Source organism: Polistes canadensis, unplaced genomic scaffold (assembly GCF_001313835.1).
Source record: "Polistes canadensis isolate GaletaPanama2010 unplaced genomic scaffold, ASM131383v1 scaffold_55, whole genome shotgun sequence".
Taxonomy (NCBI): domain Eukaryota; kingdom Metazoa; phylum Arthropoda; class Insecta; order Hymenoptera; family Vespidae; genus Polistes; species Polistes canadensis.
The window spans coordinates 260,643-277,106 of record NW_014569602.1 but is presented as its reverse complement, the minus strand read 5'-3'; the positions used below and the strand labels follow the sequence as shown (position 1 = coordinate 277,106).

Here is a 16,464-nt window from a genome sequence, read left to right as displayed (position 1 = left end):
GATTCAAAATGAATATTTTCAACGTAAATTTTACAAAAACAATCCATTATTGCAGTTTCAAAGTAAAGTTTCAACACAATGAATGCACGAACTTTTGGTTAACCCTAATATTTTCTATAAAGGATAAATCAAAATGAAGAGCATTATTCATCGTCGTAGATGTTTCTATTTTTTGTCAATTAAAAAAATAAAACAAAGAAAAAAAGAAGTGTTAATTTAATTGTGCAGTCCTAATAATTAATTTTTAAGCAATTTAAATAAGAATTTTGTATATGTTTAGATTCTTCTCTCGACAATACTTTATTAGTTATCCGCATTTTCATATGTACATCTATTAATCTTTTTTTTTTTCGCTATGTAGCTTCTTTTCTTCGATCATAGACTACACACGCCCCTTTTCCGCTCGATTGAACCGCGTAAGGGTATTTGGAGAACACACGAGCGTATGTAATTTCTGTTGACACGGTTAACGTGTTCTGGTTTAGTGGGTTGTTTCTGCATTGAAGTATATCTTTGATCTAAGCTTCTTTGAAAAATCGATGCACGCAGTTCTTCCATTTCTTTACCGTTATATCTCACTTTCCATTACACTTACAATTAACCGAGTATTTTCTTCGATTCAAGATAACACCATCTCTTAGCTTTACCAATTTTTCATTTTCTTGTATAATTCTCTGTTTGCATGTTTGGAATAAAGATAAAATAATTGATGTATAATTGCTTGTTCGTACAATGTTCATTTTACTTTCATTTTCCACATTATTAGCAATGGTTTAATATTCAAATCTTTGTATCTCTTGTAGTTATCCACTTGGTACAACTGTTTTTTTTAACTACTATCGCGTTTATCTTGTGTCTTCTATTACATATTTATGTGCTTTTACAGATACCCTCGAGAAATACGATACTCGTTTAAAGTTTCAATTCGAGATTATTCTACGTTATTTTGCATTAAACTCGTCTGTGAATAATATTTAAAAACATTCTTTTTTCTATATTCTAATATGTTAAAACTTAGCCATTTTTTTTGGTAACCATCATAGGATAAGAATATTTCTTTTTGGTTCCTGTATCTCCTGATTTTTATTGATCGAACAGCCATGAAATTTGTTATCCATTAAAGAATCATTTTTAGTGGATATGATTGTTGATTCTGCATATCGTTCGATGCACAGAATGAACGTGAGACGTGGGACAACTAGATCGTTCGCAATTGGTAGGCAGGATGGTCCTATTGCGATTCTAGGCCGCGTCAAATTGCTCGCTAAGGTCGTCGTTCGCTCGATTCTCGCGAGAGAAAAGCTCGAAACGTGAGAAAGAGAAAAATTCTTTACATATATATAACATATATATATTTACTTTCCTAAGATAAGTATTCGATTCCAAAGCATTCGTGCAGCAGACGCAGAACGCGCTTTTTTTTCATAAACCAACAAAGTTGAAGTTGAAGTTGTTTCGCCAACCAACCGGTTCTTCACTTTACGAGCTTTACGAGCACGCATGGATGCTAAAAACTTCAGAGAAATGAAATTATTGCTTCTAATCGCACAATTATTTTCAATTCGAATAATATCGAATTGCAAAAATGCGAAAAGATATCTTTTGTATTTTTGAAGAATGTTATCAATGTGATTCCACATGTGAACATATTTCACCGAGCAGCCATTTTCTGTACAATCTGTCTCTCTTTCTCTCTCTCTCTCTTTCTCTCTTCGTCTTTCTTTCTTTTATTTTCTGCCTTAGGTGCAGTGTTAGAACTATTAATACTAACGGTGCGTCGATGATCGAATTCCGAACGAGTTCTAACTATGCCGACGATTCGCGATAGATAGGCCAACTTAATGTTAGAATCAATTTGTTTATCGTATATCTTGCGATGACTGATCTTCGAATAACGAGTGTCTTTCGATAATACTGTAATCAAAAAAGAAAAGAAAAACAAAAATTTCTATGTAAATGCGTGGGTTTTGAATGAAATAAACTAGCGATATTAGCAATATGTTCACGTTAACACTTCGATTGGTTGCGATGATACATCCGATTAACATATTATTGCATACGTTCAAATATTTATTTCCATTTTATTTGTAAATGTTCAATTTAAAGGATGTTATATATTGGCTTATACTTATAAAAAAAAAAAATCAATAGCCTTTTTTTTTTATACAATTCGATGAACCGATCGATCGATAGGTCCTAGGCCTCGCGCCAGGATTCCATTAACCTCGATGCTGACTTTGAAAAAGTACTCCATAGAATAACGGAATGGTGAGAACGAATAGGAACGTCTTTTGAACAAACCAGATATCTGTCTGTAAGTTATATACGAGTTTTGTGTTAGAATGTACTTTATATTAAATATCATAAATATATAAATATAACAGAGGATATCTAACGAATTGGTATACTTGATCTTGTAATTAAATTATTTTCTATTATAGTATAAAATATATATTAGGTGTAATAGATACTCGACCGATGTAAATAACTTTCCATGAAAAAGTATCAATATAAGATCGAAAGCTGGGAAATTCCAAGATCCATGGGATAGAGCTAGTTTGAGATGAGAGTCGCAACGAATGCGATTACCTCACGTCAATCCGAGAGAGTAAGTTTTGTTTTTTTACGAACGTGTCGGCGACTCCTCCTCGTTCTCCCAGTTTTTCCGCAACAGTTTGCTCTTCGAAGAGAATTCACTAGCCATGGATGGCCGTTCGCCGGACGTTTACGGTCAACGACCGGAAAGTCCGTGCTCCTCATGTACCTGCTAAAAGAGAGTCTTCGAAGAAGACGAAGATAAAGAGAGCCTATCCGAGAGATCGAGACATCGATGATGGACGCCAACGGGTATTCGTCGACCTGCAAACCCACATTTTCTTCGGTTCTTCGTATTACAAACGTTTAACCGACATTTTTTCTTTTTCTGATCCTTTTGAAATAAATTCAAAGTTAATGAAGGCGTAGAATTTGCCAAAATTACCATACATTCTATTCATCTTTGGTGATCATTCATTTCGAAGAATCTTTCCGACTTTTATCCTTAGATATTTCCAATCAGATAATTTCATTGCACGACGTTTCGTTATAAATATATTTATATATATAAATAGTATATTAATGAAATAATTATTTATTATAGATAAATCTACTTTCGAAACAAAAATGTGTCATCTAGTGATATTTGAAATGACTCGCGTTTATTAACATTTAATGATTAATAACACAATGAAATCTTTATAATGATACGTCCGAGTGACTTTTCAAGCCATTATCTACACTTGCAGGAGATAAACTTTCAAAGGAATTTAAATAGCATGAAAATCGAAGGTTTCGAGAGCGACGAAGGTAAAAACTCCTTTCCTTTCTCTCATCTTCAGCAAATCCCTGAAAGAACTCATATATATATATAAACGAAGACGAGGATATAATTTCAAGTCGCCAATTATCATCGAGTCTCGAAGCAGGTAGAGAACGTTTAAAATAGCGGACAAAGTAGTGGGTTCTTGCCGTTTCGAATTGGCTTCGTTTCGTCGAAAATTTTTTTTCCCATTTCTATCCTCATCATATTCTTATTGTATATTCTCTTTTTTCTTTTTGCTGCTCCTTCTCCTTCTTCTATTTCTTCTTCTGCTCCGTATCCGGAAAAATGGAGAGAAAAAAATTCAAAGTTTACCGTTACGTTCACCCAAGTCGTACCATAATTACGGATCCGTATTTCTCTTTCTCTCTCTTTCTCAACACTAGCAGTTAACACAGCAGCCACGACTCGAGTCGCTCATTGGAAGCTGCCTGCTCGTTCACCCTACTCTTATTTATAGTCTTGATACTGGACACCGCTTTTAAAGCCGATCTAGGACAGCCCTAGAACGTAAAAAAGCAGACGACCTAGGATACCTAAGCTAGCTCCGGTTAATGGCTTTACTAACGCTTCAAACCTACAATTAAAGCTTTTAATATATTACGAAGAAGAATTATTTTCAGCTAAATTTCTTGTTACATATAATATTTTAGATAGTGGAGAGGCGGTGGGAATATTCATAAGTATTTACCTATGAAGACTTTCATTTATTTTTTTCAGAGTTTTTCAAATATTTGAAAAATCTTAAAGGATGCGTTGTAACGAGTCTGAAAATAAAAGTCGAAATCTTGATGATGATAACGACGACGCGATGACGCCTGTGTTTTCATTGGAACTTTCTGTAATTTTTAGAAATTCTCTCAACCGACGATTATATGCGCTCCAACTTGCGGTTAGGTATTAACATTTAATGAGGTATACAAATTACAGCGTGGCATTTATTAAAACGATGTAACTTCATTCCGCTTTGCGAGTAAAGTCAATTAAGTTACTGTTCATTATTGTAGGAAATCCCAGAATATATGCGGAATATTGCTAGGAACATTATCGATTTAAAACCTGTTTATCAGTTTTTTCCTTGCGAAGATCATTTTGCAAAAATATAGTGTATTGTGAGACACGAAAAAGGTATATGCGATGCAGTCGATCGCGACTAAATTCTCTTAAATTACTTCAGGTAAATTATTAATTCAAAAAAAAAGGTCAAAAAGGTAATTACATCAACAATATATATATATAAAAGCAATCAATTCATAATTAAACGAATGAAAATTAATTTACATTCCTGAACATACGCAAATATCCTACAATTTCACTTTCTAATACTATTTATCGGAAAAAGACAGTTTCTTATCGATATAAGAAATATTTTAACAAATGTAATACTATGATGCATTAATATTTCTTGTAGACCATCCGACCAGTCTAGTCAGCAGCATGTTTTTACTTACTCTTAGTAAGAACTATTGAGAGGATAATAAACAGATTTTGTTTTTTTGTTGTTGTTTTCTCTACCCATAAAGTAACTTAATTAACAAATTGTGATTAATGTCAGGCAGTTTTCAAAGCTAATTAATAATTTGGTTTTTTCTTTCTACCCTTCGTTAATAATATTAACGAAAGAAAGTATAAAAGTTCCTTGAAGATACTCGTAGCGAGGGGATTATTAAAAAAGTTCTTCACCATCCTCCTCCACCGGCGCTTGCTTGAGCACTGGCTTGTGCGTATGCAATACCTCCACCACCCCCACCTCTTCCACCGCCACCACCACCGCGTCTAGATCAACAACAAAATAACATGTTATTAGAATTATGCAATAAATGGTTTATTGGTAAATCGAGATATATAATATATTATATTTAAAAATAGAAAAATAATAAAGAAAATGTGACACGTACCCTTGGCACGGATCGCACACAGGTTGAGGATGATACTGTTGAGGTGGAGGATGGTACTGTTGAGGTGGAGGATGGTACTGCGGTTGTTGTTGAATCGCAACGGGTACTACGTATACCGGTATTACGCCAATTTGTCCTGCGAATATAACAATAACAAATTATACGAGGAAATTGATCGGATTGTTGAAAAAACAAAACAAAAAAAAAACAGGTGATTTAGTCTGCAATTATTAAGGAGGTTCTTTTTCATGATTATTATATTTAATTGATTTACGTCGGACCAATCCAATGATACGTTTATTTATCTGCAATCGTTGGAAAAAGTATCGGTGAATAAATATCCATGGTATTGAATAATATAATTGTTATTAATGTATGTTTCAGGAGGTCTATCATCGATCAAGATGAAAAATTGATGGCAATTTATGAAATTATTTTTTTTTACACACATAACAAATTAAATCATCATATTTTTGGATATTTGAATTACCAATACTTTTAGGTGTCATTATAACACGTACTCTACAAATATCTAATAAGCTTCGTGTCTTGCCGTGCGACTAATTTCTACTTACTCATGTTTCGGAAACTACAGTGCGCTATAATAGGCAATTGTTATGAGTAAAGTTACCTCCGTATGGATCGTAATACTGATAACTACCTCCTCCTCCTCCACCACCTTTTCCGCCACCACCTCTACCTCCACCACCATGACACTTATGGCAAGCCATTCTTTTCGCTCTATATTTCTTCGATTTCGATAGTTTATCCGACGTCGAATAATTATCTGCCGTGGATTCCAACATCTCCTTGACGTCGTCTATATCTTTTTCCGGTATTTCTGTCTTCAGTACACTCGTTTCACCACTCTCGTCGATTTTATCGGTTTTTAATCCATGTTCCTCCATGTACTTAGCCATTTTGTCGAGATCGACAGGTTCCTCGTCTCCTCCTTCCTCTACCACTAGGAATAACGTTGCCAAGGGACCTACAACAAATGATATCCTCGCATATCAATCGCGATTCTATATTATAAATATTTGTGAAACTTTCATCAAAAATAACTCACCTATTATATCCGGCATTTTTTGTACGACATTATTATCGAGCATTTCTTCCGAACTCTCGCCAGAATGATTTCGAATTGCGTAAAGATTTATAATAAACAAAGTGACATTTCTCCCGTTATCATCTTCTCCTTCTATAGGAGGCACAAGGTCCAATATCAGAGTTGAGTTTTCCTCATTGATATCGGTGGAGATTTCTGTGGAAAAACCACAACTCATTAAATTTATATATATATTTATATTCATCTGTCAAGTCGTTTGATATATACGACATATAATTTACGTCATGCAGAAAAGGATATAAAATAATAGTGAATTTTAACACTATCATCTATTAATTTTAAATAAATAAGAAATGTGTGACTTAAGATCTGTAAAATAAAAACTCACTTGATTCATCGGGTGCAGGTAATCCAGAAACTATTGCAGCAGCCAACAAGAGAAAGGCAAGAACGTTAGAAATAAGAGTAGCCATCTTAGGATTATCAGAAATCCGAAGATGCACTGCAACGCTATCTTTTGATGTTGCCGCTTTTATAGGCATCGATCCTTGCACGACAAAGATCTACACGAGGTATTATATAATTGAATACGTGAGTTGTTCGGAGAAGAGTCCACCACTCCATACTACTTTGTTATTTTTCCATTCGACCATTCACATTTTCGCATTTTGCGCTTTGGATTTTCCACGAAATTTCATGATCTAAATAGTTCTTCCTACAATGGCCATCAAAATTATTTGTTACTGATCAAAATATTCATAATTTCATTCTTATTAGAATCAAAAGTGTAAAATTATAATTTTTTTTCAATCAACCGCAAGGATATTATGAGGAAAGAATAAAATTGCAATTACGCGTGTACGTATGTGTCTGGATGTATATGTACACAAATCCATGGGTGTATCGTCGATTATTAGTAATGATATAATACACAAGATCTTGCATAAAAAAAAAAGAAAAATTAAAAATCCAATCTTATTGTATTGTTTTGATCTTAAACAAAAAAATTGAAGACTCATCAAAAATATTAAATAATCAATTAAACTCGAATATACACAATATCGATTTATAATAATGATTTGAGTTTGTTTTTATATCTCTTATAATTATGTAGTGTCATAATAAGATATTTTTTTGTAATCGATATGATTTAGAAATATTCAAAAAATAAAAGACTACATTTTTTTACACGGATTTATATAATTTTCTTATACCTTCCTTAAAGTTTGGATATTTATTATTGAAAATAACAATGAAGCGGTAATTGTCTTCTTGAGAAAAAAAAAAAAAAAGAGAAAAAAGGAAAAAGAAAAATGAACAGATCGATCCTGTACTATCGAAGGCGATAAATAATTTACGTTGGTAACTCGAAAATGAAGTAATGACTTCCGGGAATATGCATTAAGATTAAATAACGATACGTTATAAGCTCGTGCGTAGAAAAGTATTTACGTATGATGTGCTCTTCCTTCGGCATCATCTTTCGCCGTTACTCGATAACGAGTTGCATTGTTATCATCGGCATCTTATTTTTCTTCGTCACACAGAATAGACGTCATCTCTCATGAAAGTTCTCAAGAGGAGGTTCCCTTAATTGCGTGCTTGAGACTTTAAACGATCATCATCGAATCATCATCATTGTTTTGTAGATGGTAAAAGAAAAAAAATCAAATGATAAAAATGCTCGATAGAGTATATAATCATATGTACGCGAATACATTAAATATATTTCCAGAGGATGAATATGTGAAAAAAAAAGTTACTTATTTATATTATATAATTAAATTAAACATTTAAATATAAGAGGAGATAAAAAATCAAAGCGAATTGATTACTCGTTGTTGAATATCAACGTCTCATACGGGTTTTTCCAAGTGCAACTCGAGCGCATTGCATTAACGTAATTTAGATAAGTATGCATTTTTTATTCGCGATCGCTCATTTATTTCCACCTTGCACGGAGAAAAAAAGAAAAGGAGAAGAACATTGCATACTTTTCGAGATAGTTCGTTCGACGGTGCATCTATGCTGCATTGAACATCGACCTCTCATCTCGGCCTTGACCTTACAACGGTTAAACGACGACTTCTGCGGGCTTCCCTCTCTTTCCTTCCGTTTATTTTAAACGAGTCTTACTAGGCATTAACCACGAAACAAATTTGCAATTCGTCCCATGAATTTCGTTACAATGAGATTTAACTTGTAAAGCGCGCTGAGATGAGAACCTGAGCATCTATTAAGACAATTTATGTAGTAAATAATAACATAAATAATTTTGTTTATATTCCACATCGAGAGTCGTAATATGTAAACTATGATAGATTTTTTAATCGTTCGTTTTAATCTTTTATCTTAGAAATATTTTCAATAATATCAATTTAAAGTTACTTATGTGTGCATCACATCCGTGACATTATTATTTCAGTTTATAATAATAAACTAATTTATACGATAAAAATATACGAACAACGACGCGTGTGATCATTTCTTCGCAGTGAAAGGAAGAATCGAGGACAAAATGTCGCAAGAAAGAAAGGCATCCCTTGCGTAATCCTTATTATTAATATCATTTTGGTAATATCTCTACGCTGCAACGATACTTTTACCAATACTTGGAATAATCCTTTAGATAATATTGGTCTGCAAAACAAATTATTATTTGTATTATAAATCTTATAGTTTAATTATATAAATATAAAAATAAATAAATATTTTTTTATGTAATTTTACGCTAATCCGGAATTTATTGGCTACATTTTGTTGTTCGTGAATGATATTTAAAAAGAGAAATAGATAAATGAATATGTTATGAATCGTCCTGTAGATCGAGGAACAGTACGTCCCCTTGTTTTCAAGAGCAAGGAGACCGAGTCTGCAGGCGAATAAGGCTTGCGTATAGATGCAGTTAAATGCGTTTCATAGCCAAGACGCCTTGCATTTTCGTGATCTCTCTTCTTGAGACGGATGGCAAAAGGATCGACGATTATATACTTTTTTACTACTACTATCTTGTTGCACGTATCTTTTCTTTCTCACCGATGATTATCTTAACGATGTAGCTATATTTAGATTAAACATTGTAGAGCATATCTCTATAGTTACCATACTACCGTATAATGTATGCAACCTAAAAGAAAGACAGATTTCATCTTTTCCTTTCGCTTTTAACGTCTTCTTCCTTTCCTTTCGGCTTTTTTTTTTAATCCCTTAAATTCAAGCTAATTGGATCGTTTCCCAAGAAAATTATACGCACTATTAATACGTATCTAATTTGATGCTTAATTAAAGATCTTCCTGAAATTCACATTTTTTCTCCTTATTTCGTCTGAATGGAAATTATATTAAAATAGATCTATACATATATACGCGTATAAATTCGAATTTAAATCTAAATACATATATTAATTCTTTGTTTGTTTGTTTGTTTCTTCTAATAAAAATTCATGTTACATAAATCTATTTTTCGTCACGAGATAAATCTGCAACAACAACCCTAAATCATTTTTACGTAGAGCTTAATTACATTTCTTCGAAATAGTTTGCGCAATCCTGTTACTTGGAAAAAAGTGTGAGATCATTGGCCAGTTCCTATATACGAACTCGGTTGAGATTTGAAAGCAATGCCGATGACAGTAACGATCGTAACCTCGTTCATCTTTCCCCTCTCTCCCCCCCTCTCTCTCTCTCTTCCTCACTCTCTCTTTGTCTTTTTCTTACCGCGAAGAAGAGGGACGTTAATCCAGCTTATCCTTGACCATTGCTGTTCAGGTCAGATGGAAGAATAATAATCCTTCGAAGAGGATCCTCCTCGTTGAGTGAGGTATATATAGGAGAGGGACGAATAGATCACCAATTGTTTAATTTTTATTTGTTCCTTCATTTTTTTCCTTAAGAACTCGTTAGTCACAATCATTTTGCATATTCCACCTTATACATAGATATTTTCATAAAGGACGTTTTCTTCTTATTATCTACCAATCGTCGATTCGTTTCATCGGGCAACCGCAAAGGGAACTATATCGTTTACAAATCTGAGATATGGTGTCCATCGAGTGGGTAGTACAGCACGTCGGTCGAGATCGTTAACGTGGTTACTTAATGGCTACGAGTATGTAAGCTATAAAAGTCATCGAGTCAATAATTCAAACCATGTAACGCGACCATGAAAAAGGGTCATCTTACTTTTATTTTGGCATTGTATCAATTAGATTCATTAAAATTAATTACTTTATACATCTATCCTTTTTTTTTTCTTTTTCTTTTTCTTTTTTACTTTATATATTATTTGGATTAAATAAATAATAAATTAAAATATGAATTCTCTTTTGTGAGATTTGCAAATATAACACGTTATTTGTTTTTTTATTATAGACCATACGAATAATTAATTCCATAGTATTTAGTAATTGATCGGGGATTTTCTGAATTCGTACTGGTTTGTTGTTAGTCACTCGCACTTCCCCTATCAAAACATCGCGAATTATCGAAAGAAAAATTCATAGATACTGATTACTGCGAGTGTAGCGATCACGTTTCCTGTAATCAACTTTTTATTTTTCAGTCAATCGTTTGTTGCACGTATAAATGGGCACTGTGCACGTATGACGTTTTTTACGTTCCGATAATAATTATAGATTGTCTAATAATACTAATAATAAACCGTCCGTACTTCTCGTTGTAATATAATTACGGACTTACCATGTCCCCCTTGGTTGGTTATTTTATTATAATTATTAATATTATTATTATTATTATTGTTGTTATTATTATGTCATCGATTGGTCTAATGGGAAAATTCTAATTTAAATTCATATTGCAATTTTTTCTCACGTATTCGGTACTTTTTAATGAAAGGTACTAACGCAAATCAGAGATGAGTAAAAGTTTAGGTAATTTTTTTGGATGATATTTTTAGTTTCTTTTATGCCACATAATTTTTTGTGTCTATTTTATCTATGTCGATAAAGAAACTTACAGTTGTTAAGGAGGAAATCTTTTGTACCATCAGTTAATAGAAGCGTGAACAATATTATCTTTCGTAAATAATCTTCAATGATCGATAGATCATCTTTGAAAGATGGTGCTGCTGTTTTTTATGTTTTATGCATTTCATTGATTGTGCACTTTGACCTTCACCTATTTAAACGCCGGAACTGACGCATCTGGCAGTGACGTAAATGGGACAATCAATAAAATTTCTTGATACTCGGCGCATTGTTAATCGTCGATCTACGAAAATCCTTGACTTTCTTGTCCATAAAAATACTAAAATACACTTTGATTCATAGAATATAAATAATTGTAGGCGCAGTTCGTCATATTTTTAATTAAAGAGCGTTTAACGCAATGGCACGTGATACCACGATAAATAATCCCTGCGCAGTGAGATTTATGAGAATATTAAATAATTCTTTGTATATCTCAACGTGGATCAATTTCTTGGAATGCGTCCTGGAATAAGGATAACGTTGAGAAGGAAATAATAATGAACAGATCGTTAATCATCTATCGAACGCTACACGATCGGGAGTCAAATGAATGAGCTATTGCTAAAATATTGTCGGCAGATCAAAAAGAATGAAATTACGAAATATCTAACAAATCCGACACCGTATCCGCGATGTCCGATACGATACCTTCAACAACATCCGTTTCTTTTATTCGACGTTTGCCATTGAACGCTTGTTTGCTCCTGACAAATTCTCGTGGTATACTTTGAATATGAGTTTGTCCAGGAAATTTGACAAAGTCCACAGATAGTCCACCTTGATTCATGGAATTGACATTAGCAAAGTTGCCTTCGTTTCGTCTATAAGGATTTCGATGAACCGAAGTAACCAATCCCTGAGCATGAGCTCCGGAGTTCGAGGAGGCACCGGAATTAGCAGAACCTACGGCGATGTGCAAACCATCGCTTGACTGTCCTTGACCCTGCGACCACGAGTTAGGAATCGACGGATAGCCTTGAGCGTACTCGTGCTTTGAATGTGGCCTCCACTGATGTCCTTGAAAGTTGGTTCCCCCGTTAGGATACCATTCGTTCGTTTCAAGTTGTGGTCTACTTTGTTGCCAGCGTGAATCGTAGCCACCTAATGTTAACGTTATCGGTCGTTTTTGTCCATTGGTGATTGGTGCTTCTTGTATGGTTAATGTTGGTCTGTTGGAAATTGGGTGACCTGTTGACAAGTAATGTTAGTTATTGAATTATGCTAATGACTCGCGTTATATTCAACAGGTTTATGCATAGGTAATGATGAATATTTGAATATCGCACCAGGGAAATCATGGTTAGGTCCGATGTTGGTCCAGACTGGTTTTCTTAGACCTTGAGGTTGTCCTAGTATCAAACCATCGGAGAGAACTTGCACGTTGCTACCGGTAGATGCCGAAGAATGCACGGAACCGATTGATGCCTGCGAACCAGAACTTGCCTGACCGTTCTGTGCGTTTGCTTGAGAGGAAGCACTTGCTTGACCAACGCTGAATGAATTACTATTTGAATTTGACTGTCCACCAAATACAGGATGGTTTACGTTGAACGAATTAGCGTCTGATGTAGAAATTCCTGTCAATCCTGCAGCGAACGACGAGGATTGACTAGCAGATAACGAAGATCTAAAATAAACAATTAATCGAACTTTATTTAGTTTTCTATAAATCGAGTATTAACTATAGAAATATGAAATACTAGCAATTGAATTTTTTCATTCGATTCGATTTTTCAAAAATAAGATATAAGATATAAATAGTCATAAAAATAGGAAGGCATGTTCATTCCTTTTACTTTAGTGGCATACCCTGTATTCCCGAAGGAATTGGCTGCAGCCTGAGAGAAACTAGAACTCTGAGATACACTGATACCCCCGAGGCCAGCTCCCAATTGCAAAGTCTCGCTATTGTCCTGGCCAGCGTTTATGTTGAAGCTCGCACTGAATGGAAGAAATCGTGCCTCAGCTCTTCCATTTATCGTCTCTGCCTTTTTCCTGGTAACCTGCTCCGGTGTCAGTTCTGGTGGTGTGTTCCATCGTTTCTCGTGTTCATCGTTGAAATGCACGCGATCGTCTACGAGCATGAATGAAGAGGAAAAGAAACAATAGAGGAAGAAAAAAAAGAACAAAAAGGAGAAGAAGAAGAAGAAGAAGAAGAAGAAGAAAACATTTCCTTCGTGACACGCAGAAAAGAGGAAATTGTTCGAAAGGGAATGAACACGCTAAACCTTTTATAACCTTCCATTTCTTTTTCCCGTCACGTCGAACACGTTGGAAAATTTAGTCTCCGGTTTGTTCGTTTTCTCTCTATTTCTCTCTTCCCTTGTTTTCTTCTCTCTATTCGTTTTTTCGTTTTAACGAGAAGACAAGAAAGCTCAGCAAATTTTCTTTTAGATTCGGATTTTATATGTGGTCGTGATTGTATACACTTTTTAAGTGAATTCAAATATTTATTTAAAAATTCTACATTTTCTCTCTAATTGTATAAGTATAGATTAATAATTGTGAAATAAATACAGAACAAAGTAATATTCCTATAAATTATAAACTACTCGTTAGCTTATTCTTGATTTTGAAATTCTATGACATAGACAACTTGTACATGTTTCAAAAGATAGTATCTTTCAAACTAATTTTCACATTTCAGATACATGTCACGATAAAATAGGAGAAAAAGAAACAATTCATGTTAACTGTCAAACGTCTAGATTTCAAGTACTCCGTATGAAATAAAATATAATCAATACTTCGATGTTCCAATATCACACTGCATTCATTTGTGTAATATCTATCGTCCAAGTTTCCTGGCAAAGTTTCAAAATTGTCACCATTTCACTTTAAATTTTCTATAATAATCCGAATCACATTTGTGTGTGACACAGTTAGAATACTTTTACGAGTTCACTTTATTTTGAAAATGTAACACATTTTATTTCCATATAAAATTCACTTTCTAAAAACGATCCGAGGTTCGATTGGAAAAACTATTTCTTATAACTCGCGTTTAAATCGATGAAATGAAAGTTACAAGGATTTTCACTCCTTCTCAAAGAAATTAACCGCCGAAGTGCACATTTCTTATGTTGGAAAAGAAAAATTCATTTCGACCGAGTGAGTAAAATGTTTTTCAAATCATTGTCGATAGGTCATTACTTACCTGCTCTCGCGAGCACAACGACGGAAGAAAAAATAAGAAGTAGGTACTTAACGCACGATGCCATGTCTAAAACCGTTCTGAGTTCTCTGTGACTCTGCTCTACCCTTTTTTAATGTATACGCATGACCTTAAAAGTCACATTTAAATTCTAGTCGTCTCTGTCCACGTAATATCTCCTTTTCTTTTTCTTCTTCTTCTTCTTCTTCTTATTCTTAAGTGTTATTCGTGGTCATCGAACGAACGAGCATCTCGATTTTCATCGAATTCATATAACCAATAACATAATTTCATAAATTCAATAGTATTCTAGGTAAAATAACTGTTTATTTCTTCTCCCTCGTAGAAAGAAAGAAAGGTCCATCGTTTCTTCGTCTTCTTATTTGTTTTTTTTTTCTTATTATATTTTAACGAGATGGATACGGAACGTCGTTTGAATACGACGTATGTGACGCTATAGTGGCCTTGTGGAATCCCAGAAGATTGTTTCTGACTAGGCTCTGTCAAAGTGTACGAGACTTGTGCAATAATCGTACAGTTTCGATGATAGAATCGATAAAAACACATTCGGATAATCACATATCGATAAACACATACACGCACAATCGTTACAGAAAATAGTTAATAGATAGAGAGAGAGAAATAGAAAGATAGAACTATTACTATCCTATGTGGATGTTGTTAATGTACGAGATAGATTAGAAATGAATCGAAGAATTAGAATGTTTAAACATGTAGTAGTATACGTAGGTTCATTCTAGAATATTACTAGATTCGGAAATGTGTATGAAGAATGTATACTACTCTGCGAATGTGTATGTATATCAGGTGAATATCAATTAAGATTAGACGAGCAAATATCTCGGTCACTGTGAATGATTGTGAAATCTTTATGAGAAACTTATGTTTAATTCAAGAAAGAACTGATATAATACTTGATGATTTGCCTATACAAAAGATACAGTAGATCAAGGTAGTCTGAAAACATTCTACATTTTTTCTTTTACACCGATTATTGTGAATAAAAGCATCTTATTTTTTTATCATCGAAAGAATAATCGATCAATTCTTATATTTAGACTTTAAGTGACTCACTGTATATATATATATCTGCTGGAAATACACATACGTATGAAGAATAAAATATATATCATTATTGATACGATGACTAATTTTTTATATGATAATAAAATTACAATATCTATACGTATAAAAAGTACATTCGAAATGTTCATAATGTTTCTCTCGATACTAATGACAATTATTTTTACAGAATAAATTACTACATTGTGTGATATGATTACAATTAGAAAAAATAAAATTAATTTTTGTAATAATACTAAACAATTCTTTTATTGAATAAAACAATATATTTGGAGTCATAAGACATTATATGACTTGGAATTATCTTAAAGACTTCCAGTTTGATTAATCATAATTTCGAATGAATACGTGATAACATTGAAGAAATGCATACTCAAGAATATTTTCTCGTGTTTTAATAAATAATGTATTAACATGGAATTTATCATTTCTTCATTTCATTTTTCTTCTTATTATTTTTATACCCGGAATTAAGATTACTATACATTACGTCAATGAATACTTTAAGATAAATCGTATAAATTATTTTGCGACTTATTATTTATTACAATTCATACATTGCCGTACATTTAAACAATCGACTCTGTGGTCTCACTGACAACAGATGATAATGTACTTAAAATTATATCAGGTGTAGAATTTTCTTGACTAACCGATTCGATCGATACTGCTTCGATTCCAGCGTTAGAATTTACGGTAGTACTTTCATTTTGTTCGATTGTTTCAGCCCGAGTTTCTAACGTGGTCGATGGAATTTCTATTTCTGAGGAAAATGATGTACTAGAAATAATATTTGGTGTAGAATTTTCTTGACTAATTAAATCGGTCGATATTTGTGTGGTTTCGATGTTAGAATTTACGGTAGTACTTTCATTTTGTTCGATTGTTTCTAA

At 33.4% G+C, this 16,464-nt stretch overlaps 2 protein-coding genes across 6 annotated transcripts; both read right to left on the bottom strand.

The window, feature by feature from the left end:
* Nucleotides 1-4,251: 4,251 nt before the first annotated feature.
* LOC106785742 lies at nucleotides 4,252-6,882 on the bottom strand. Of its 2 annotated transcripts, none has more exons than XM_014746454.1 (5): nucleotides 6,714-6,882; nucleotides 6,326-6,520; nucleotides 5,888-6,244; nucleotides 5,257-5,392; nucleotides 4,252-5,134 (listed from the first exon to the last, which is right to left on the bottom strand). In XM_014746454.1, the coding sequence occupies exons 1-5, from the start codon at nucleotides 6,865-6,867 to the stop codon at nucleotides 5,038-5,040; spliced, it is 939 nt and encodes a 312-aa protein (XP_014601940.1). In that variant the 5' UTR covers nucleotides 6,868-6,882; the 3' UTR covers nucleotides 4,252-5,037. The 2 variants fall into 2 exon arrangements, with proteins under 2 accessions (XP_014601940.1, XP_014601941.1); XM_014746455.1 differs by having other exon boundaries at nucleotides 5,918-6,244.
* A 54-nt stretch (nucleotides 6,883-6,936) lies between these two features.
* LOC106785741 lies at nucleotides 6,937-14,803 on the bottom strand. 4 transcript variants are annotated; one of them, XM_014746453.1, is made up of 5 exons: nucleotides 14,471-14,802; nucleotides 13,123-13,387; nucleotides 12,600-12,940; nucleotides 11,962-12,501; nucleotides 6,937-7,040 (listed from the first exon to the last, which is right to left on the bottom strand). In XM_014746453.1, the coding sequence occupies exons 1-5, from the start codon at nucleotides 14,532-14,534 to the stop codon at nucleotides 7,027-7,029; spliced, it is 1,224 nt and encodes a 407-aa protein (XP_014601939.1). In that variant the 5' UTR covers nucleotides 14,535-14,802; the 3' UTR covers nucleotides 6,937-7,026. The 4 variants fall into 4 exon arrangements, with proteins under 4 accessions (XP_014601939.1, XP_014601936.1, XP_014601938.1 ...); XM_014746450.1 differs by lacking the exon at nucleotides 6,937-7,040 and adding an exon at nucleotides 8,913-8,965 and having other exon boundaries at nucleotides 14,471-14,803; XM_014746452.1 differs by lacking the exon at nucleotides 6,937-7,040 and adding an exon at nucleotides 9,761-11,776.
* Between the last annotated feature and the right edge of the window lie 1,661 nt (nucleotides 14,804-16,464).

Coding starts and splice junctions, on each gene's coding strand:
- LOC106785742 (XM_014746454.1), bottom strand. CDS start 6,867: ATGCCTATAAAAGCGGCAACATCAAAAGATAGCGTTGCAGTGCATCTT. Junction 6,245..6,325: donor AAAAATGCCGGATATAATAG/GTGAGTTATTTT, acceptor CATTTGTTGTAG/GTCCCTTGGCAACGTTATTC. Junction 5,393..5,887: donor GTATTACGATCCATACGGAG/GTAACTTTACTC, acceptor TTATATTCGCAG/GACAAATTGGCGTAATACCG.
- LOC106785741 (XM_014746449.1), bottom strand. CDS start 14,534: ATGGCATCGTGCGTTAAGTACCTACTTCTTATTTTTTCTTCCGTCGTT. Junction 13,388..14,470: donor CGTTGTGCTCGCGAGAGCAG/GTAAGTAATGAC, acceptor TCATGCTCGTAG/ACGATCGCGTGCATTTCAAC. Junction 12,502..12,599: donor ACCTAACCATGATTTCCCTG/GTGCGATATTCA, acceptor ACTTGTCAACAG/GTCACCCAATTTCCAACAGA.